Below are 22,453 nucleotides of genomic sequence, written 5' to 3'. Positions count from 1 at the left end.
CTCAAACATAACCTTTGTGTGTCAAGGGACTAGTCAAAACATGGAGATGTGTGGCGCCGCGGCCAGGGCGACTGACGCTGGAATCTGGGGATCACGGTTCGATCCCCAGCGCCGGCGGCAGGTTAGCTCAGCACCATGTGACTCTGGGCAATAGCTTGCTTAATCTTCCCGACGGCCCCCAGCGCCTAGAGACCCTTACGGTTGAATGTGCGCTTTACAAATGTGGATTATTATTATTATTAAAACAGAGAAGTTGTGCATATGTTCCATACTAGAATAAAATACGTAAGCAAACTATACAAAACATATATACATTATAAAAGTTCAAAAAATTTAACCTAATATTTGCATGAACATCCAATTCCATAATATCATCTTTGTGTAAGTGAATCTGCACAAAACCATAAGAACAGCCAATGTGCAGTTAATGTTGATGAACCACAAGTGAATTACATGCTCCATTGCAACACTAATGCATTAGAAATGACTCCAGAATCATCTCTGCAAAAATGAAATTGACATAAAAGCCTAAATTAGCTTTGAACATGAGGCATGAGGTATCAGTTATTCATTGCGTCCTATTATAATCACAGACCGCCACACTCTCAAAGGGAAGGCTTACCTCTCTATTCAATCTTGATTCCAAATAAGAGTTCTCTTTGTAAAGTAACTTGAAGTCTTAAGTATAAAAAATGAAACCCAAATTGCGACCCTGAAAGGGAACGCAAAATATTCTCATAACCTATTCCATGCAATCCTTCGATATCACATTACCAATAATAGTGCTTACCCGTAGGTACTGCGGAATATCCAACTTTCAAGCCGTCAATGTTCCAATACTAATATATTCAATCTCCACATTCCAAATTTTGTCGAAAAGGTGATCTCAATAAATGCAAATGGTCCATGGAGTATGGGAGTACGGGGCACAAAACAATATCCACGTTACTAATTATTTGAAAAAAGTTTTTAAACGTTTCCCTTTATCAAATTACAAAGTATTCTACGATTACCACTTGTGCAATAAACAAGCAAATCCAAGTCGAAGTGTGTATAAACTATGGACCGGAACGGAAACTATAATTCCGATAGTTCAAACAGGTCCCCGCAGGACGGGGCAACCTGTGAAGAGATAAAGTAAAGAGCAGCTGAGTGTCAGTACCGGCTACAAAGTGATCCAGAAGTGCTAATATAGTGAAGCCGCAACGTTGCACATACCTGTTACAAAGTATCTTCGTGCCGCACCCGGATAAGGCGAAGACATGGTTAGAATATAGTGAATCAACCATTTCAATGTCGATAAACATTAAGCCGTCAGCGTCTCACTCGAAGTGGAGGAGCCACTACCCTGCAGGCACCCACTGCAATGCCTGGTTCATTGTTTTGCTGACCCCCGGGTCCACCGACGCATCTGCCACCCGGAGATGGTCAATGTGCTCCACGAGGTCAGATCCAGCCCCCAACCAAGTGTGAAGACGCCAGGACCAACGGGAGCCGTCCTGCACCAACACTAGGGGCACCGGACCTCTTGCAGCATCCAAAGCTTGTTTGAAGTTCAATCCAGACTCCAATGCCGAAACAACCGGCCAGCCGATGAGGGACGTTGGCCTCGTAGAGGCCAGCGCGGAGAGTGGCCCACTGTCCTATTTTGTCCCCCTTTGCGCATCTAATAGAGAACCGTGAGTGCCTTTGACGCCGTGGCCCGGCTGACTAAGACCTTCTACACCCCAATACATGTTATTTTTCTAAATTAGTGTGAATATGTGTCTCATTTATGGACTGTGTGTGTTCAACAAATGCTTAGCACCACCCTCTGATACGCCTAAACTGCCCGCCCACACTATCACAAAGACATCATTTGGGATGCTTCTTTTAAGGCCTGAACACCAATGAGGGTCATCTGGACTCTCTCCGTAGTGCACCATGAAGCCGTACCCACAGTTTATGCCAAAACCTCTGACTCTGTTTGTTGTTCTTCTTTGTTGGTATTAGTAGTTTCCTTGCTTTTAAACACACGTTCTTTGTGTAATGGTTGTCAATTTTCCAGCTGTGGCTCATAGAAGAAGCTGCAGAGGAAGAGGACCCTTTTAAATCTAGCTTTAGGTTCTGATGCTCCGGGTGAACCTCTCAGGCAGCCGCGACTGAGCCTGGAACGAGCCCTATTTCTGGGGCTGTAACTAAAAGGAGGAATGTCCCAAGTAGGAGCCAGTCCCTGGTCTGGTCAATAGCGGGGCTTCGAACACTCGTCCTCGAGCCTGAATGCTAGCAGTCATTATTGTAGGACGCTGGCTCCGTAGATGGTAATGCCACTAGGTGGTTATACAGTTCACAGAGTCCAGAGATTCCCGCAGAAGTGTACAGGGCTCAATGAAAACCCCTTAGTGCTCTTTTAGTTTTTAATTGATGGTTCAGCACTCACAATACTAGTAACATCTAGTCTATTGAGTACGATTCAAAATTTTCATTCCATTCGCATCAATAGTATTCTTGAAAGCATAGTACGACGTAAAATCAATACACGTAGCAAAGATGTCTGTAATATCACTTTGTTCATTTTCTTCATAAAAACATGCCATTGTACAGTAGTCGCAGTAGCCACATCGTTTTGTCCTACTCGGACTTCTTCAGGGCTCAAATTTATGTGCACAACCTCTCTAAGCCAAGAAGTTGTGATATATGGTTTATTCAGTTTCGTATCTTTCCATGCGATGTGGCAATTAGAGTTTGGTGCTCCAAAGGAAAAGAGAGGTTTCATGGTTTCGGCTCGTATATTAGTGGTTCTTTGGGCGAGCAGCCGTAGGTCTAACACCGAGGAGCGTAAGACGTTTACTGCATACAAAGGACCATTAACTGACACACGAGTTAAAAAGGAGAGCCACAGTCATTTATAAAAATAGGCTTTGCTCAAGATTTAGTTTAAGACCGAGATCTTGGCAAAAGATAAGTACGTTTTTAACTTTGAATTCTTTTCAGTATCAAAAGTGGACACTTTATGCACTTTTCAGTATTTTCAGTGTTGACCTATGGAGCAAAACAATAATGCGATTTTACAGGTGAGTATGCCTCTTACAGTTCAAGTCTTCGGATTGCAGGGGCAGCAGAGGGCAAGGTTCAGGTAAGCGCAAGCAGCGCACCACCAGCGACACAGGTGCGGCCAGGTGCAGAGGTCAAACACTGCCTCCAATGCAATTTAATGTATAAACAGGCTGCAGGCGATGAAGAGGAGGCTGCACTAGGGAAACCAGCGACAGCAGAGGTAAGTTGAGATGCTGTAGGTCGTAGGCACACCGTCGAGAGAGCTCCCTAAGGCCCAGGGGTTACAGGAGCAGGGGTGTCCTTTCATGTCTGATTTTTCACTGAGCCGGTCGCGGTCAGGGGGAGCCTTTGGATTCACACTGCAGGCGTCATTGTGGAGTCCAGGATGGGTCAGCCATGCTGGGCCTGGACTCTGGGTCGCTGGGAAGCCTTTTCTGGGTTGGTGGGCTGCCTGGAAACAGGCCGCAGGTGTCTGGTGCAGAGTGGTCAAGGATTGTGGATCCTGAGGACACCAGAGACCTTCTGTTTGATTTCTTGTGGGCCGAGCTGTTGTCCTTGAAAGTTCTGATCTTCTTCAAATGCAGGCAGTCCTCCCAGGGGTTGTGGAGGTCGTTGAATGCAGGACAGGCCGGCCGATTTTTGAGGACTGCAGGCAGACCGGTAGGGTTGGGACCAAGTTAGTAGGCATCTTCAGTCTTCCGCACTGCATAGTCTTCATCCTTTTTCTTAGGTCAGCAGGAACATGTTTCAGGGCCTGTGGAAGCCACCTAAATACCACATATAGGGGTGTTACAATGCAGGGCCAGTCGGCACTTTACCTGGGGAGTCTACACCCTCAATTATGCCACCCGCCTGTAGGAAGGGGATAGTCCTAGCCCTGATTGGAGGAGTCCCCGATCTTCGAGATGACAGGGACTGAAAGATACACTTCACCTCACCTTCACCTTAGGGGGTGAAGTTGGCAGAGGTGGGCACACCTCCTATTCTTCCTCGTTTTCCCACCCAAAGTTAGGGTGTAAACTGGGGGCTGCCATCTGCTGCTAACAGCAGAGGCCTGGGGGTCGCTTTGCAAAGGCGGCAGTCCTTTGAAGTTTCCCCCCTCTAGCACTGTGCTAATCCTGGAGGAGGAGGTGCGACTCCTTCGCCCAGGATCTGCTTTGTTTCTGGTCTCCGAGAGCGGGGGCTCTCGACCCAGGGGTCCAGAAACATGTCTGGTGGTGGCAGAATGCCCACAGCCAGTCACAGACCACACCCGGATCGGTAGGTTTTAGGGGGCACCTCTAAGATGCCCTCTGGGTACATGTTACCATAAATCTCACACTGGCATCCGTGTGGATTTATTGTGAGGAGTAGTTTGGTACCAAATACCCCTGGGTTCAGATAACCCACAAGGTGCTGTGGAACTTGAGTTGCCGAGTTTCCAGCCCGTGTACTCTCTATGGCTTCCTTGGCACTTATAATATTGGGAAATAGACCTAAATATTGCACTTGACGTATAGTGCGCCCTGCCAGAGGGCTTGTAAGGCCTGCTAGGGGTGGGGGAGACTTACCTTAGGCAGTGCTGGCTTGTCTTTATCAGGTTATTTTTGTCTGCACCAGGGCTTGCATGCTGCAGTGGCAGTCTGCATGGCCTAGTTGAGGGGTCCCTAGGGACCCCTCTTCAGTTCCAATGCCCATGGTACCCAGGGTAGCGTTTACCGGGGACATATACGGGGTCAGAAGGACCAATCGTGGAATCGTTTTTAGGGAAGAAGCTCTGGCACAGAGACCTGGTTGGCAGGAACCCTGTGCACTACAGTTGAATGCTTCGTGAAAACCAGGCAAAATGTGGGGGCTGTCCATGTCAAAAGAGGCACTTTTTCAATTCTGTCAAGTGTTTTTACTTTTTGAACCTACTAATTAATGCAAACTTCTCTTCTAGATCCATCTTTACTGAAGGAAAACCGGGTGAAGGTTACGTCTGCGCTGCTGCGGAAGCATATATCTTTCGGTAAGTCCCTCCTGGGATAGCGAGTGCAGGAACGTACGGTGATCATTCATATCCTCTGCGTTACCTTGCCCTCTCTTAGGTACTGCACAGAAATGTTTAAAAATAAGTAAAAACAAGCATTGAAAATGCAATAGGTCTCGCAATAGAAGAGTTTAACTTTTTTCGTTTTGCAAATGGATGAGTGGCGTTGCGTGGATGAGTGGCGTTGCGTGGATGAGTGGCGTTGCGTGGATGAGTGGCGTTGCGTGGATGAGTGGAGTGTGAGTGGCGTTGCGTGTGTGAGTGGCGTTGCGTGTGTGAGTGGCGTTGCGTGTGTGAGTGGCGTTGCGTGTGTGAGTGGCGTTGCGTGTGTGAGTGGCGTTGCGTGTGTGAGTGGCGTTGCGTGTGTGAGTGGCGTTGCGTGGGTGAGTGGGGTTGGAATGCAATAGGTTTCGCATTAGAAAAGTTGTAGTTATTGGTCTTGTAAATGACATAATTTATTTATTTTTTCGTTGTTAAAATTGCTAAATTGATGGCTTTGTCATTTACAATGCCAATAGTTATAACTTTTGCGAATGTGACACCTATAGCATTTGGAATGCAACATGTTTTGTATTTACGTGACTTATATGGCAGCTCTGGTCGTTATGCTACATCTCTAGATAGTTTTATCTTTCGCAAATGTGACACCTATTGTAACACAATATGTGTTGTGAGGGTGAGGGGTTGAGGGTGAGGGGTTGAGGGTGAGGGGTTGAGGGTGAGGGGTTGAGGGTGAGGGGTTGAGGGTGAGTGAGGGTGAGGGTGAGTGAGGGTGAGGGGTTGAGGGTGGGTGAGGGGTTGAGGGTGAGTGAGGGGTTGAGGGTGAGTGAGGGTGAGGTGTTGAGGGTGAGTGAGGGTGAGGTGTTGAGGGTGAGTGAGGGTGAGGGGTTGAGGGTGGGTGAGGGGTTGAGGGTGAGTGAGGGTGAAGGGTTGAGGGTGAGTGAGGGTGAGGGTGGGTGAGGGTGGGTGAGGGTGGGTGAGGGTGAGGGGTTGAGGGTGAGTGAGGGTGAGTGAGGGTGAGTGAGGGTGAGGGGTTGAGGGTGAGTGAGGGTGGGTGAGGGTGAGGGGTTGATGGTGAGTGAGGGTGAGGGTGAGTGAGGGTGAGTGAGGGTGAGTGAGGGTGAGTGAGGGTGAGTGAGTGAGTGAGGGTGAGTGAGTGAGGGTGAGTGAGTGAGGGTGAGTGAGTGAGGGTGAGTGAGTGAGGGTGAGTGAGGGTGAGTGAGGGTGAGGGGTTGAGGGTGAGTGAGGGTGGGTGAGGGTGAGGGGTTGAGGGTGAGTGAGGGTGAGGGTGAGGGGTTGAGGGTGAGGGGTTGAGGGTGAGTGAGGGTGAGGCTGAGGGGTTGAGGGTGAGTGAGGGTGAGGCTGAGGGTGAGTGAGAGTGAGGGTGAGTGGTGGGTTGAGGGTGAAGGGTTGAGGGTGGGTGAGGGTGAGGGGTTGAGGGTGAGTGAGGGTGAGGGGTTGAGGGTGAGTGAGGGGTTGAGGGTGAGTGAGGGTGACGCACTGTGCACCCAGTAAATGCACATTACAAGGGAGCTCGATCTTGAACCAGTATTACCTTGACGACCAGGATAAGGGCCTAAGGGATCTAATGCCTTACTTACCAACACTTCACTCGCCTATGCCTCATGTACAAACACCTACATAGATAAAAGGGTGCTTGCCCTAAATGTATTTAGTTGTGCCCTGGAGGTTTCAGCGCCGTGTTGCGGCGCCTGCGGGCCTGGTTAGAAAGAAGCTGAAAAGTTGAGCCGCTAACTCCCCTTTTGTTTTTTGGAACAACTTCTGCATTGTTTCATTCCATCTCTTTGTGAGTTGTGCTCTGGTGCGCACGCAGCTCGTGAACAGACTTCATTTAATAAATACTGCGTGACAGTGTTTAATCCAGTCACCTAATAAGGGAGTTTACGGAACACACAGTCTTGCGGAAATTAAACAAGTGTGATAGAAAGTATGATGCAAGCCTCAAGCCCTTGATTCGGCCATGCCCCCTTCCAGATTCCGGTTCCAACCTAGCCATTCTGCCTAGATTTAGCAGATCATGAGGCACAGCGCAGGCTCTCGAAAAGAGAAGACGACAGCCTTTGATGCAGAGCGCAAGTGAAGCTGCTGGCGGCAGATACATTCAGGCCCCTTTGTCCAGCCGAACCACGTGACCGTCTTTAAAGGGTCCGAGGTCGGGATGCTATCAGAGACAGTGTGCCCTGTGAAAAGATGGAGAGATAAGAGGTAGCTGCCCCGCCCAGTCTCTCGGGGGCTGGGAGCCACTGCACACCTTTGATGTCTCCCCTCCCCATACAGATAAAGCAGACCAGAACCAACTGTAAACTGCTGAGTAATGGCGTCACTGCAAATCACTCCAGGCCCGAGGTGTCATGGGATGCCAGCTCCACATACGGTGAACCCGAGCAGAGTCACACACATAGCACTGAGGGCTTAAAAGGTGAAAAACACTGCTCGTTAAAGCGTGTAAAAGAATACCAAAAACTGCCGTGAATGCACCCAGGGACGCTGATGGGAGGATGACGGACACCGGGCTGCAACCTCACACGAACCTTTTGATGGTTAAAGCAAACGATGCAACCTGCTAACGAACATTTTACTAAATGGACATGCCCTGTATGCCAGTTTTAGGAACTCACGTGCTGCTACTTAAAATCTCGTGGAAGGAAACATCTGTGCTGCGTCACCGCAAGTCTTTTAATAAGTGGCATCGTTAGGTTTGGAAGGGCCTGCAGAAAGGCGCATAATACACTGGCAAAAAATGCTTATGATTTATTTCCCTGTCAGGCCTACGCTGATATCTGCGTGTTTTAGGGCGGAATTAAAACAAGAAAAGTAAAATAAAGGGAGACGCCGTGAAAGGACGAGTGACTGGAGAAGGGAGCACAAAAAATGAGGAATAGAGAGAGAAGAGAGGAAGAAAGGAGGGGATTGAGTGCAGAAAATACAGTCCGAGAGAAGGGAAAAAGAAAAGAGGAGCGAAATATTCAGAAGAATTCGATGGTGAGAAGGAAAAAAGCGGAGAAAGGGTAGGTGTGAGAAAGAATGGAGAGAAAAAAGGGACAACGAGGTTGAGCATGAGGGGCGAGAAGGAAAACAAGCTCTCGGCATTGCGTGGCGGGAGGGGGCGGGGGGAGTGTAGCTCTGCACGTCGAGTCCGAACAAAAAACAAGTGAAAGCGGGATGTAATTAGGGGGGAGGAGAAGTCTGGGCAGGCAGGATGACTCAGGGGAGGGGGCGGAGCGGGGCAGAGCGGCATGTGGGTGTGAAGAAGCCGGGCCTTTGAAGTGAAGCTAAGCTTCACTTCAAAGGTGTCGGAGGAATGCGGGCGGCTGTGCACGCGCTTTTAAGCTCAATGCACATGCGCATTGAGCTTAAAAGTCACGGGCACTGCAAGGAATCGCCACGATTCCTTGCTTCTTAGTTAAAGCTTGTTTAAGCCGCAATAGGCTCGCAAGCTCGATGCGCATGCGCATCGACAGGCGAGACCTAAAAACAACCTAGATGCCAATACTGATGGAAATTTAAACAATTAAATAAACGGTGCCAGGATGTCAAAACCAAACAACCATCAGCTCATTAGTAGCCTTTTATTTTCAAATATTCAACATTTTCTTCAATAAAGAGACACACATACAGGGAAAAATCTGTACAAAAAATACAAACACCATATATTAAATACTTTCTACAAACTACAATTTTCAATCACTATCCGCACTAGTACACACACACTGTCACATCCATTCTATCTACAATCAAACATTCAACACTCACCACACACAACACGAAGTCCTTTTTGGGCCAATATGATTTATTCAACTTAGATAAAGGCCCTTACACCCTCCAAACAAAGCATTAATATATTCTAATTTGACTGCATGCAAAATATAGTATTTCAAACAACAGGAGAGTCGGGTGTAAATCCTCGCTCTTTTACCCCTAATATCAGTAAGAATCAACAACAGAAGAGTGACAAATGCAGAACACCTCAAATGAAAAATTCAAACGAGGAGAAAACGTTAAACCTGGTGAAAAGAACACAAAAGTTAGTTCTAAAAAGAACCCTCACTCACCAACCTTTGCATGCAGTCAAATTAGAATATATTACGCAAGTCTGGTGTTGTGGAGTGCCTTGTGCGTTGGTGAGGAGCTTGAAGGTGATCCTCTTGTTGACGGGGAGCTAGTGCAGGTCTCTCAGGTGGAGAGTGATGTGGGTGTGGCAAGGGATGTTGAGGATCAGGCGCGCAGAGGCGTGTTGAAGCCTTTTCAGGAGTTTAGCCGAGGCCCCTGCGTAGAGTGCGTTTCCGTAGTCCAACCTGCTGCTGACGAGGGCATGGGTGACTGTTCGTCTCGTTTCGGTGGGGATACACTTTTAGATTTTGCGGATTATGCGGAGGGTGTTGAAGCATGAGGAAGAGACGGCGTTGACCTGCTTAGTCATGGAGAGGGTGGAGTCGAGGATGATCCCTAGGTTGCGTGCGTTGTCGGTGGGTGTTGGAGCTGTTCCCAGTGGGGTCGGCCACTAGGAGTCGTCCCAGGCCGAAGGGGTGGGTCCGAGGATGAGAACCTCCATCTTGTCCATGTTCAGCTACAGTTGGCTGTTCCTCATCCATTTGGCGACGGCCTTCATTCCTACAGGGAGGTTGGTTTTGGCGGTGTGGGGGTCCTTGGTGAGGGAGAGGATCAGTTTGGTGTCATCGGCGTAGGAGATGATGTTGAGGTTGTGTAGTCGGGCGACGCGGGTGAGCGGTGCCATGTAGATGTTGAACAGCGTTGGGCAGAGGGATGAGCCCTGGGGCACGCCGCAGATGATCTCGGGGGCTTCAGAGCGGAAGGGGGTGGCGGACGCTCTGTGTTCTGTTGAGAGGAAGGATGTGGTCCAGTCCAGGGCCTTCTCTTGGATCCCGGCGTCGTGGAGGCATGTTCGTAGTGTGTGGTGGCAGACCGTGTCGAAGGCGGCTGACAGGTCCAGGAGGATGAGGGCCACAGTATCTCCGTTGTCCAGCAGGGTTCTGATGTCATCGGTGGCGGCGATGAGGGCAGTTTCGGTGCTGTGGTTGCTGCGGAACCCGGACTGAGAAGGGTCCAGGATGGTGTTCTCCTCGAGGTAGTGGGTCAGTTGTTTGTTGACGGTCTTCTCAATGACCTTCGCCGGGAACGGGAGCAGGGAGATGGGCCGGAAGTTCTTGAGATCCTTGGGGTCCGCCTTGGGTTTCTTGAGTAAGGCGTTGATCTCTGCGTGCTTCCTGCTCTACTGGAAGGTTGCTGTCTCGAAGGAGATGTTGATGGCTTTCCAGAGATGGGGTGCGATGGTGGTGCTGGGTTTGTTGAAGATGTGTGGGCAAGGGTCTGACAGAGATCCAGAGTGGATGGTGTTCATGATTTTGATGGTGTCGTTGATGTTGGTCCAGGAGAGCAGGGGGTTGGTGCGGCTGGTGGTCATGGAGGCCGGGGCCTCCGTGGTAGTCGGTGCTGGTGTGGCGTTAAAGCTGTCATGGATGTCTGCGATCTTGCGATAGAAGAAGGTGGCAAGTGAGTTGCACAGGTCTTGCGAGGGTCGAATGTCGTTGGTGTTGGAGAGTTCCTTCACAATGTTTAAGAGCTCTTTGCTGTTGTGTGCATTGTTGTCTAGGCGATCTTTGAAGGAGGCCCTTTTGGCGGATCTGATAAGGTGATGGCGTTCTTGTGCGCTGCGTAACCGTCTGGTGTCCGTTCACAGAGCCAGATCTTCTCTAGCTTTCGGCAGGTTTGCTTGGAGGCCTGGAGGTCTTCGGTGAACCAACTGGCTTTCTTGCTGGTGTGGCTGTTGGAGGGTTTCATGATCGAGGCGAGGGTGTTGACACAATTGTCGATCCACTGCCTGAGGTTACGTGCAGCGGTATCGGGGTATGTGGGGGCGGCTGGTGGGCTCTGGATGAGGGTGGTGATTAGCTGGTCTTCGGTGACATTGCTCCAACAGCGGAGGGGCATCTGTTCGGTGTGGTGGTGCGTGGTGGGTTTCCAGAAGGTGAAGTGGATGCATCGATGGTCGGTCTGTGGTAAATAAAATATTACCCTGGCTGAATTTCTAGGCATTAACAATTAGCATGCATCAAGTGAGAAGCAGAGTCCGTGGTATCTGAGTTAAAATGGGCTTTATTCCAATAACTCGAGTCAAAGGGAGAATATGTTCCATCACCACAGAGGTTCAGGAAGAGTCTTCTAACATTTAATAACAAAACATTATATTATATACTTTTCACTCCTTGTACATAGGAGCAGGCGCAAGACAGAAAATGAGATAGGAACATGTGGGTGTACATGAGGGTGTGTACTTTGATGAGTCATAGGTAGGTGATAGGTAGGTGTCATAGGTGGGTGGGTACTTAGAGGAGGAGTTGGCATGACCAGCTCGAACTGTGCCCTAATTGTGCAACTTTGAGCATGACGTGCAATTGACGTGTAACTGGGTGGAGGCTGACTTTCAACCTAGCAGAGAGATCTCTTATGTCAAGGCGACCAGCACATCTAGTACAACTGATATCTAGAGTCAGGGAATGTATTATCTGAAGCAAAGGTTGTTCGTCACTAAAAGACAGAAAGGGCATATTTATTCGTTCATTGCATGAGCTTTCTATGGGTGCAAGCACTGTGATTTACTTAAATGGAGACAGAATGGCTAGGCCTATCTCCCTCGGACGGGTTCTGTTTACTTTTCCTCACCGGGCAGATATGTGACTCCGTACAGCAGACAGATAACTGTTATTCATAAATAATACTGTCTTGGCAGGCCTCTTGCGAGGTCGGAGGGACGTAACTGCAGCTTCAGTGTGTCAGGAGTCATGTAAAAATTAATTCAGAAACTGGTTTCAGGCTCAACCAGTACGATATTTATTTAAAAGAGCACAATGCAAAATGCAAATACATGGGCCTTCATTTTAGCTTAACGTTTGGGAGACTTGATGACTTGACTTGCAGGACATGTTTGCAGAGGCCTAGTGATTCAGGCCACTACGGGAAATATGCATGGGTGACATGCACATGACATGTAACATAGGATATATGTAGTGGACATATTTGGTCATATTTGGTCAGGCAAAATATCATTTTCCTCATTCCCTCCTTGTTCCCTACATAACCCTTTAGGATACATCTATATTCATGAGACCGTATAGTTCATCATACAGAATCATTTGTTCATCTTTAACTCTTTGTTTGCGTGGATGGGGAATACAGGCAGTAGCACACAGGCTGCAAATCGCCGGGCCGCACTGCAGACAGAGTCAGCAACCAAATACCATAAGTAGGGCCATTCCTAGGAAGGACATAACTTTCCATCCCCATGCAGATATTACACCCCAGAACCAACTGGACCAAGTCCATGTGCCTGGATCTTGATGTATGGCATTAGCAATCTTGTGGAGTCTTGTTATTGCTTCGTACACAGATGGTGCATTATCTGGGATGAAAACGCAACAACTAGATCGGATGACTCTACAGGCTCCGCCCCTATCCGCCAAGATGACGTCTAGAACGAGGCGGTTTTGAAGAACGACAAGTCTAATAGCAGACTGTTCCTGGGTTAAGTTCGCCAGGGCAGATGCAGTTACATTTACAACTGTTTCAAGAGTCCTTGTTAACCTGCGTATCAGTTTACTGTTTTGGATGGGACCTATGAAGAAAAAGAATCCTCTGTTGAAATCTGTATATTGCTCCCATGCTGTTTCAGTCTGATCGATCCCTGCAGAATCCGTCTCTCTCTTTTGTCTAACATGTTCTAGTTGTGAATCTCTATGATAATTTGATGGGGCTAGAAAAACGGGTGGCAATAAGAATGCTATATAACAAGTCCCACCCCAGTCTAAGGGCAGATGTACATAGGCTGTCTGACCACAAATGAAATAGGTATGGCGTGATGTTTTGAAAGAAGGTAGTCCGTTATCATCAAACTCTACTACAGTGTTACACTCGCTGTGTCCCATATGTACTGAGCCTTTCTTACTAACACATAAATCACCTTTTGCTGGCAGGACTGATATAAACGGTGGACCTGTATTTTGCTTGGGCTGAACGTTTAACATTATAAAATTAACAGATGCATTTCCCTGTTCGTACTCTTCATTCTCTAAATCGGATCCCTTTCTTTGGGGGAATCCGTCTTTGTCTGGAAAGCATGCTTCATTCATTACTTTATTCAGGTTTCCATATATCCAGCCACCTGGATAAGCTATGTACCTTCTATCTATTGAGGTCATTAGAGCAAACCATGCTCCACACGAACCATTGTGTGAGAACGGTAAAGGGTAGAAGGGCAAGACTCCCTTCGTTTCTTGATAAGGAGGCAGTTGGCCACATACCCAGCAATCGGTCGCATTGCTGGTCTGATGAGAATGGTGTAACATTCGAATAAATGTATTGTTACGTAGTGCAAGTCGATATGACAGTTCATGGGGAGGCAGGTCACTAAATGTGTGCTCTGCGGTGCTGTTACTGGAAGAGTGTATATGTGAGGAAATGGGAAAGAAAACATGTAGCAATAAACTGACACCAATTATAACAATGCACAGAATAAAAAGGATGATCAAAGTAACTATACATCTACTGCGTAATCTCTTGCAGTACTTTTCCTTCTTATCTCTCTTCTTGCTATCCTCATATGTGATCTTATGCATGTCAGAATCGAGTCTAACCGATTCACCACCGGGTGGGCTTAAACAATTAAACTACGTCTGACTTACTAGATCTTACTCTAGACCTATACTCTTGCTGAGGGGTTTTTTCTAGCAAAGGTCAGTGTTCTTTTTTTTTTTTTTTTAAAGTTTCGAAATTCCAAAGTTCCAAATAGTGATGAAGGTGAGTTCGGCCTTTACGTCCTTCCACCAACTTCGGCGTCTTCCAACGTGGCTCAAGGGGACTTGAACGATCAGAAATCCTGAGGAGTCCAAATTCTCCTGGTGCTATGGCATGTTCCTTGACCTGGGTGTTTGTCAGGGAAGGCAGCAGCAACCTGTGAATGAAAAGAGAGTAGTGCAGACATCAAGGAAGCCAGGTAATCTGTCAGCATGTTACTGTCAACATCAGTTAGTTTTTCATTTTTAGGCATAGGCGTACCCCACATATAGTTCATAAGTTCATAAGGAGATAGGCCTGTTCTGGAATGAGCTACCGTATGCATGTAAAAGAAGGCGACCGGCAAGGCCACCATCCAATCCACACCTTTTTCTGTACAGATCTCAGCAACTTTTGTCTTAATTGTCTGGTTTGTCTTTCTACAAGGCCTGCGGCTTCTGGGTGTCTGACACAATGGAATTTCCTCGAAGGGACACTTGTTTCATTAATTCAGAGGAGAATGGCTGATCGTTATCTGAATAGATCACATGAGGTAGATCACATGAGGTGATTCATAGCTGGGGAAGTACTGCGCACTAATCGTCTGGCTGTTGTAACAGCAGTATAATCTGGAACTGGATATGCTTCTGTCCATCTAGACAGTGCACAACTACTAAGACATGTTTGTTGATTCCTCTACATCTGTCCATTTTGGATATAATCCATCTGGAGAACCTCAAAAGGGTGGTCAGGAGGATGAAATCCGCCTAGTTCCACCGGAATGCCTTTACCTGGATTGAACTGACAACAGATCGTACATGTTCGTACTTTCTGCTTCACTGCTGTACGTAGGTGCTTGTTAAACCGAATATACTGTAAGCTGTCTATCATCATCTATCATCTTCTCTCCTACGTGTGTTGGACTATGTGCTGAGAAGAAAACAATGTACCTTTTCCCTTAGTCATCTAACCTTGGTCAGTCTGGACCCCTCCTTGTAAAGTCCATTTCTTTATCTCATCTGTTGTGGCATGTGTCTGTATGTCGAGTACATCTTGTGTGGGATACCTGACTGTCATGCATTTTGTCAGTAATGGTACCTCTGTCCTTGTCGTGTCTGGTGGTGTCTGTGCTGTCTGAGCTGTTCGGTCTGCCAGGTCATTACCCTGGGTAATGGTGTCTGTACCTTTGGTGTGAGCTTTATATTTCAGGATAGAAACGGCTGTAGGTAAATGTATGGCTTCTAACAGGGCTTGAATAAGCTGGCTCATGCTGAATCTTGGCACCATGAGAGGTCAAGAAACCTCTCTCTTCCTCCTCAGGACCCCGAAATCATGAACTACGCCATAGGCATATTGTGAGTCAGTATAAATGTTTACTTTCAAGTGCTTTGCTCTTATGCAGGCTTGTGTCAGAGCAATGAGCTCTGCTGCTTGAGCAGACAGTGTGTCTATTTCCTGTGTCTCTATGACTTCTGTGGTCACGGCATACGCTGCTACTAAGTCTCCTGTACTTGTTCTCATGCATGATCCATCTACATAGAGTGTCAGGTCTGGGTTTTAGAAGTGCAGTATCTGTCAGGTCTTGTCTTGGTTTTGTCACTATATACATAACTCATGTGGCGGTGCATTTACTGTACTTGAGGGCAAAAGTGTTGCAGGATTCAGAATATTACAACGTCTGATCTCTATGTGTGGTTGAAATAATGTCAGTTCATATCCTGTCAGTCTCGCTACAGTCAAATGTAAAAATAAATAAAAATAAAAAAGCATAAAATGTTTACTGTGACATGGAGTCGCTTAAAACTGGCGCTTGACATAATGCTCTTTTTAATTCCTCAAATGCCAAGGTGTGTTCTTGTGTCCTAGGGAGAACAGTCAAAATGGCTGCCTTCTGTGTAGTTAACTGTATGAGTGGTGTGGCTAGATATGCATACTGGGGAATCCATTGCCTACAGTAAGAAGTGAGGCCAATAAAGGCACGTACTTCCTTTTGTGTCCTGGGCTGTGAAAGGTTAGTAATGAGCTGTATGATTCTTGTGTTAGCTGTCTACCGTGTTAGCTGTATACCTGGTGTACCCTCCCTGGAAAGCAAGTGTTGTACACCACTTGCTTTACACAGAAAGTGCAAGACTGTCAGAGATGCAATGTCACAGTCTGGTTCTGATCTTGCTGTAATTAGAATGTCAGTGCTGTGTTGGCAGGCATGTGAATACTGTCTAGCTGTCTTTAGTGTCTGACTGTAAATGCTAGGGCTCACTGTCATCAATCTAGCCAAAATAATTATATAAAAATAAATAAATAAAAATGAATTCTCAATTCAAAAGCACTATTTTATATTGGGGAACCTCTATCCAAAACCTCTGCAGTTTTACAATAAATCCTACTCTAAATCCTGGTACTAGTATGACCATACTACCTACAATATGTTCTCTAAATGTATCTGAATAAAATCCACATTATTCTTGTCATAAACAGGCCTAGAAGCCTCGATACTCCTTTGAGAAACAGCCCCTCCCTCTAGAATTATGTTCGCGCTCGGAGCTTTGAATCAATTCCAAGCCGGGCTACACTGTGATCTAAAAGTGAATGACTGCCAGATGCTGAACTCATTACAAGAGCAAGACTCCTGCCAATTATTCTGTTTACACAGCCGGGGGAATAACTATCCATTTGCAAGCGTGACTTTATCTGAAGTCAATGAAGCTGGCTGCAAGGAAGAGCCTGACTCAGCTGGAGGACAGCCAATAATTGTCCGCGGAAAAGAATTGGAGGATGGCCAACAAGACAGGCACTGCTCGCTCCAAGAGGGAGTAGCCCTCCCTTTACATAAACAATTACTGGGAACCAGGCCATCTCTGTCTCGGACGGACTGTCTCAAGGTTAAAAAACACATTCCTTGTACGTCATAACATATCTCTTCCCAGGCCAGAGCTTTTCTAACTTTAACTGAAGCAAACTTTAAAACGTGGTAAAAAGTAAATTAATAAAGACATATATATTTTTTTGTAACTAAGTGACATGCTAGCATTTTAAAATAATTCTGTACTGCTACTAGCTGCAAGGGAAACAATAAACAAAACAATCATGGCATGGAAACACACCATATTTTACTTTTTTTTTTGTTGAAAATAACATGTCGAACTTCTTAATTCTGCATTGCATAACCAATATTTTCATAAGCAAGTGTGTCAGCTTTTCTATTCTACCTATTAAAAGGGCCAGATTCATACTTTTTCAAAAGGCCATCTTTTCTAATTTTAGTGGGGACTGTTCTCTGCACATATTAATTGAAGCAGCCTGTCAAAGTACATAGGTGAGCCTTGAAACTAAATGAATGCAAATCAAACTAATGTAGGGGACTCTTAGCAATGCACTAAGATGGTAGTGTATTGTAGCTATCAAAAAGGCCACGTTCATTAATTTACAAAGAGCCATTTTCCTAAGTGAGTGTGCTAACATTCACACGCTATTCTAAAGGGCAGCTTGCATTGGGAAAAATATTCTGTAGAAACATTCCTATTTAAAAAACACACTGTTCTATTACACTAATTAAAGCACATTCTAAGATGGGTCTGATTTATATTTTCTTTCCAGCCCTGAAAACATTGAAGCACTCTTTGTGCAAACCTTTATCTCAATTCGACTGGTTTATTTACAACTTTACCGTCCTCTGAGCTAAACACATTAAATCAAGTATTCCAAGACAAACCCTTTACAAATACACTCCTTTACCCTCCATGCAACATTTTACCATTCAATCTGCAAACTGAATACGCCCATTGGATAACATGGCAAATCGCACCCCCGCACAAAACATGCTTTTTCCACCACTTCCACAGCTCAGATCCTTTTCAAATTTTGCATCACAGTAGTTCAAGCTATTCCCTAAATCCTCACCAAAAAGCAACCAAATCCCTCTACTGGAACGGGTACGAATTTCCGCTCAAAAACACGCCCCCCCCCCCGCAAACACCAAAAAAATAAAAACGCCAAAATTCCTCAACACCTTGTTAAAACAAATACTGCCTTCTCAATAAAAGATATTAACTCTTTGGCAGCCGAAGCACAATCATTCCCCAATGACTGCAGTACATGGGAAAGTCATGAACTCATCTCTCTACGTTATCACGTAACACATACGCACATCTTCAAAACATTTTCTCTAAGCACTTGAAAGAGATCCAGCTCTCTCCTGACTAACGTAATGGCTAGGGACCTGATAACATGCTCTGCACAAGCCATAACTACATGGCGCTATTTACAGGCCATATTTACAAGAAACTCAACAAGTCACAAAAATGACACGCTATTCACAAGGCATATTTACAAGGAGCTATACTTAAGAAAATTCAACATACTACTCACAAGTCTTAATCTCAAGTCGCTATTCACAAGCAACTACAAGCCATTCACAAGGCGTTACACACATGGATGTAACAAACTATTCACATGTCTTAAGCACAAAGCGCAATTCACAAATAAACCAACTAGTTACTCACAAGGCACTTTCGCAGTCCAGAAGGGACTTGTCTAGATACAAGGAAATGAACTCTTCAGATGTTGTTGACTTATTTTACATTCTCTAAAGGGTACAGGTGGTGGCGTTCTCTACCTACTGGGTCTTTCTGAGGTGGTCACTTGAACTAGTTCTTCTGAGAGGACGTGATTCTTTTTCTTTGGCTTTTTTTTTTCTCTGCTAGATTATTTCTCTATACTGTGTTGAATTCATTCTCTGATCACCTATGTGACACTTTGCGCCATAACTCAATGGCATCTTTCTGAGAGGGTCTTGACTTTCTTTTTCAAATGGCGTTTAGCCCATGCTTATTATACATAAAATGACCAGGTGTGTCTCTAGGCCGTATTTTAACTGTCTATTCTAGTAAACCCTTTCTGGTCCCTATCTGACGTAATTCTGAAAACAGAAACCAATACAATGGAAACACAATACACAAAAATAGACTGTAACAATCAACAATCATTCACACTAAACAATTTAAACACTGAAACAGATACAGATACAACCTAAACTGATACAGAGAGTTAAACATGTACTTGAAAAACAGTTTGTGCACTGAAAATACAGTACAACCATACCGGTCCCAAAAAATTGAGACACGTCTTTACCGGGCCCACGTTTAACTTAACCGTGGACACGTCTTTACCGTTCTCATTTAAAATGAGCCCGTCTTGAAACTAGATGCAATCCCCATAGTGGTACTCACCGGGAAAGCAGAACTTGAAACTTGAAGGCCTCGGAAACTTGACTTGACTACGCTTGCGCCTTGGAACAGGTGGACCTCTGGAGACCTCGGACCTTGCTCTCTCACGGGCTGGGCCTCTGGTTGAGACGATCCGCTTTCCTCACCGCCTCACATGGATGCCTGGTCGCAGTCCGTCCTCCTCCGTGGGCCTGAGGGAGTGGCAGGAAGACCTGCTGGTGCGCTTTGAACTCCGTCACGGCTGTAGAAGGGGGCAAAGGCTAGACCCACAACTCCGGCGAGTGGGGAAAGGGATATGTCCCTGTTCGGACGCCAAATTATGTGGTAAATAAAATATTACCCTGGCTGAATTTCTAGGCATTAACAATTAGCATGCATCAAGTGAGAAGCAGAGTCCGTGGTATCTGAGTTAAAATGGGCTTTATTCCAATAACTCGAGTCAAAGGGAGAATATGTTCCATCACCACAGAGGTTCAGGAAGAGTCTTCTAACATTTAATAACAAAACATTATATTATATACTTTTCACTCCTTGTACATAGGAGCAGGCGCAAGACAGAAAATGAGATAAGAACATGTGGGTGTACATGAGGGTGTGTACTTTGATGAGTCATAGGTAGGTGATAGGTAGGTGTCATAGGTGGGTGGGTACTTAGAGGAGGAGTTGGCATGACCAGCTCGAACTGTGCCCTAATTGTGCAACTTTGAGCATGACGTGCAATTGACGTGTAACTGGGTGGAGGCTGACTTTCAACCTAGCAGAGAGATCTCTTATGTCAAGGCGACCAGCACATCTAGTACAACTGATATCTAGAGTCAGGGAATGTATTATCTGAAGCAAAGGTTGTTCGTCACTAAAAGACAGAAAGGGCATATTTATTCGTTCATTGCATGAGCTTTCTATGGGTGCAAGCACTGTGATTTACTTAAATGGAGACAGAATGGCAAGGCCTATCTCCCTCGGACGGGTTCTGTTTACTTTTCCTCACCGGGCAGATATGTGACTCCGTACAGCAGACAGATAACTGTTATTCATAAATAATACTGTCTTGGCAGGCCTCTTGCGAGGTCGGAGGGACGTAACTGCAGCTTCAGTGTGTCAGGAGTCATGTAAACATTAATTCAGAAAGTGGTTTCAGGCTCAACCAGTACGATATTTATTTAAAAGAGCACAATGCAAAATGCAAATACATGGGCCTTCATTTTAGCTTAACGTTTGGGAGACTTGATGACTTGACTTGCAGGACATGTTTGCAGAGGCCTAGTGATTCAGGCCACTACGGGAAATATGCATGGGTGACATGCACATGACATGTAACATAGGGTATATGTAGTGGACATATTTGGTCATATTTGGTCAGGCAAAATATCATTTTCCTCAGGTCCAGTGGAGTTCGGTGGTGTGGCTGAAGGTGACGTGGGAGCTTGCGGAGAAGATGGGGTCAAGCGCGTGCCGGCTGAGTGGGTGGGTGTTGTGACGAGTTGTCTCTGTCCGAGGTTGTCGATCAGGGTGGTGGAGTTGGTGTCGTTGTTCTCGAGGTGGAAGTTCAGGTCCCCGAGGAGAATGTAGTTCGTGGAGGTGAGGGCATGAGTGCTGACGCAGTCAGTGATGGAATCGCTGAACTCTGGTCGGGTCCAGGGGGTCTTTAGGCAAGGGTACCTCTGAGGGTGGTGTTGGGGTCGGTGTGGATCTGGAAGTGCAGGTGTTCGGCGGTGCTAAGGGTGTCATCAGTGTTGGCCGAGACTCTGAGAGAGTTCCTGTGGACGATGGCGATTCCACCTCGTATTCCATTGATGCGGACCCTGCATGTGATCTTGTAGCCGTCTGGGATGGCTATGGCGATATCGGGTGCCAAGGAGGGGTTCATCCAGGTCTCTGTCAGGAAGGCGACGTCTGGGGAGGTTGAGTCGAGTAGGTACCAGAGTTCAACAGTGTGTTTGCGGGCGGAGCGGGTGTTTTACGAAAGATGCAGCTGAGGTGGTTGGGTTCTTTCCTGGTCGAGGGGTTGTTAGGCCGGATGCTGGTGAATCTGCAGTTCTGGCAGGAGAAGGGTCCTTGGGTGCACTTCGGGGTGGCCAGGTAGCAGGTAAGTGCTCGTCCGGTGTTGTGCTTGGAGGGTGCTGGGGTCATAGCGGAGACGGGCGTCGTGGCATTCGCGGGAGCCAGGGGGTCCAGGCGTGGACGGGCTTAGACGGGATTGCCAGCGGCGCGGCCTCGCAGCGGCCGCCATATAAGGGGAGGGAGGAGCAGCTGGGAGGCGGGAGCAGGGCGGCAAATGGATGGGCGAGGGGTCGGGGCCGTAGGGATGCAGCGGCGGGAGGAGACGGGGACACAGAAGAAAGGGGAACGGGGCACAAAACAGTGGCAAAGGAAGGGGCAACCAAGTAAATGGCACAGAACAAAAAATGGCACAGAACAATTTAAACACAAGGGGCAATCAAGTATAAGACGGCACAAAAACGGAACAAACTCTGCACAGCGGGGGGAAGCGACCTGACCTGCAATCTCCAGACACCTCCCACCTCATCCCATATCGCCTGCATTTTCCTCAACATCAGATCTCTCTGCAAGCATTCCCCTGAGATGTGGGATCTCATCGACACTCCCTCTCCGGACATCCTCTTCCTCACAGTGACCTGGCACAGCCAGTCTTCCACCCACGCCATGGCCATGGCCATCCCCCCACCCACCTGGATTCAAGATCCTATCGCGACAAGCTACGCATTTGGGATGAGGCCTCAGTCATCTACAAGGATACAGTCACCTGCACGACCTCTTCATATGAGCCAACCGCGCTCAATGAACACCTGCACTCCCTACTACAGACCAGCCACTCCACGACCATCTCCGGCGCCCTCGCTAATGACAGCCAGGACCACGCACAACCTTCAGCCTTCTCACTGACTTCATCAGCCCCCTCGCCATCAGCATCAGCGACTTCCTCCTACTCAGTGACCTCAACATTCATCTCGATGACCCTAAGGACCACAATGCCACTGACCTCCTAGAAGGCCTCAACAATATCTGCTTCGCACAGCTTGTGACACCGCCGGGCACACACACCACCCAATCTTCAAGTCCGCAACAAGATCACTTTGAGCCATCTCTCCCTGCTTATATGAACAGACCGCTCCATGGTACATTTCTACATCGGTGCAACCCACCAAACCTAAACCGACCATCAAACTCAGCCGCATAACAGAAGCAGATTGGACCCATGGCCTCCGATCCAACCAACCCACACTGGCGACCCTCAGAAAGACCTACCCACTTTCAACAACTGGATCACAGAAAGCGTCAACAATGTGGCCTCAATGAAAGAAATCAGACACACAAGAACTCATGCTCCACCATGCTGGTGCACCAAGGACATCAG

At 47.0% G+C, this 22,453-nt stretch overlaps 1 protein-coding gene across 1 annotated transcript in view; it reads left to right on the top strand.

Moving 5' to 3' along the window:
* Positions 1-22,453, top strand: part of LOC144817649 (uncharacterized) — a 317,824-nt gene that overhangs the window by 86,510 nt on the left and 208,861 nt on the right. The window contains 1 exon segment of the mRNA XM_078674369.1: positions 4,958-5,026. Within this exon segment, the coding sequence (XP_078530495.1) occupies positions 4,958-5,026 (69 nt within the window).

The sequence above is a fragment of the Lissotriton helveticus genome, chromosome 2_1, assembly GCF_964261635.1.
Source record: "Lissotriton helveticus chromosome 2_1, aLisHel1.1, whole genome shotgun sequence".
In the NCBI taxonomy this organism is placed as follows: domain Eukaryota; kingdom Metazoa; phylum Chordata; class Amphibia; order Caudata; family Salamandridae; genus Lissotriton; species Lissotriton helveticus.
The sequence above is the reverse complement of the archived record's forward strand: the minus strand, read 5'-3'. Positions and strand labels throughout refer to the sequence as shown.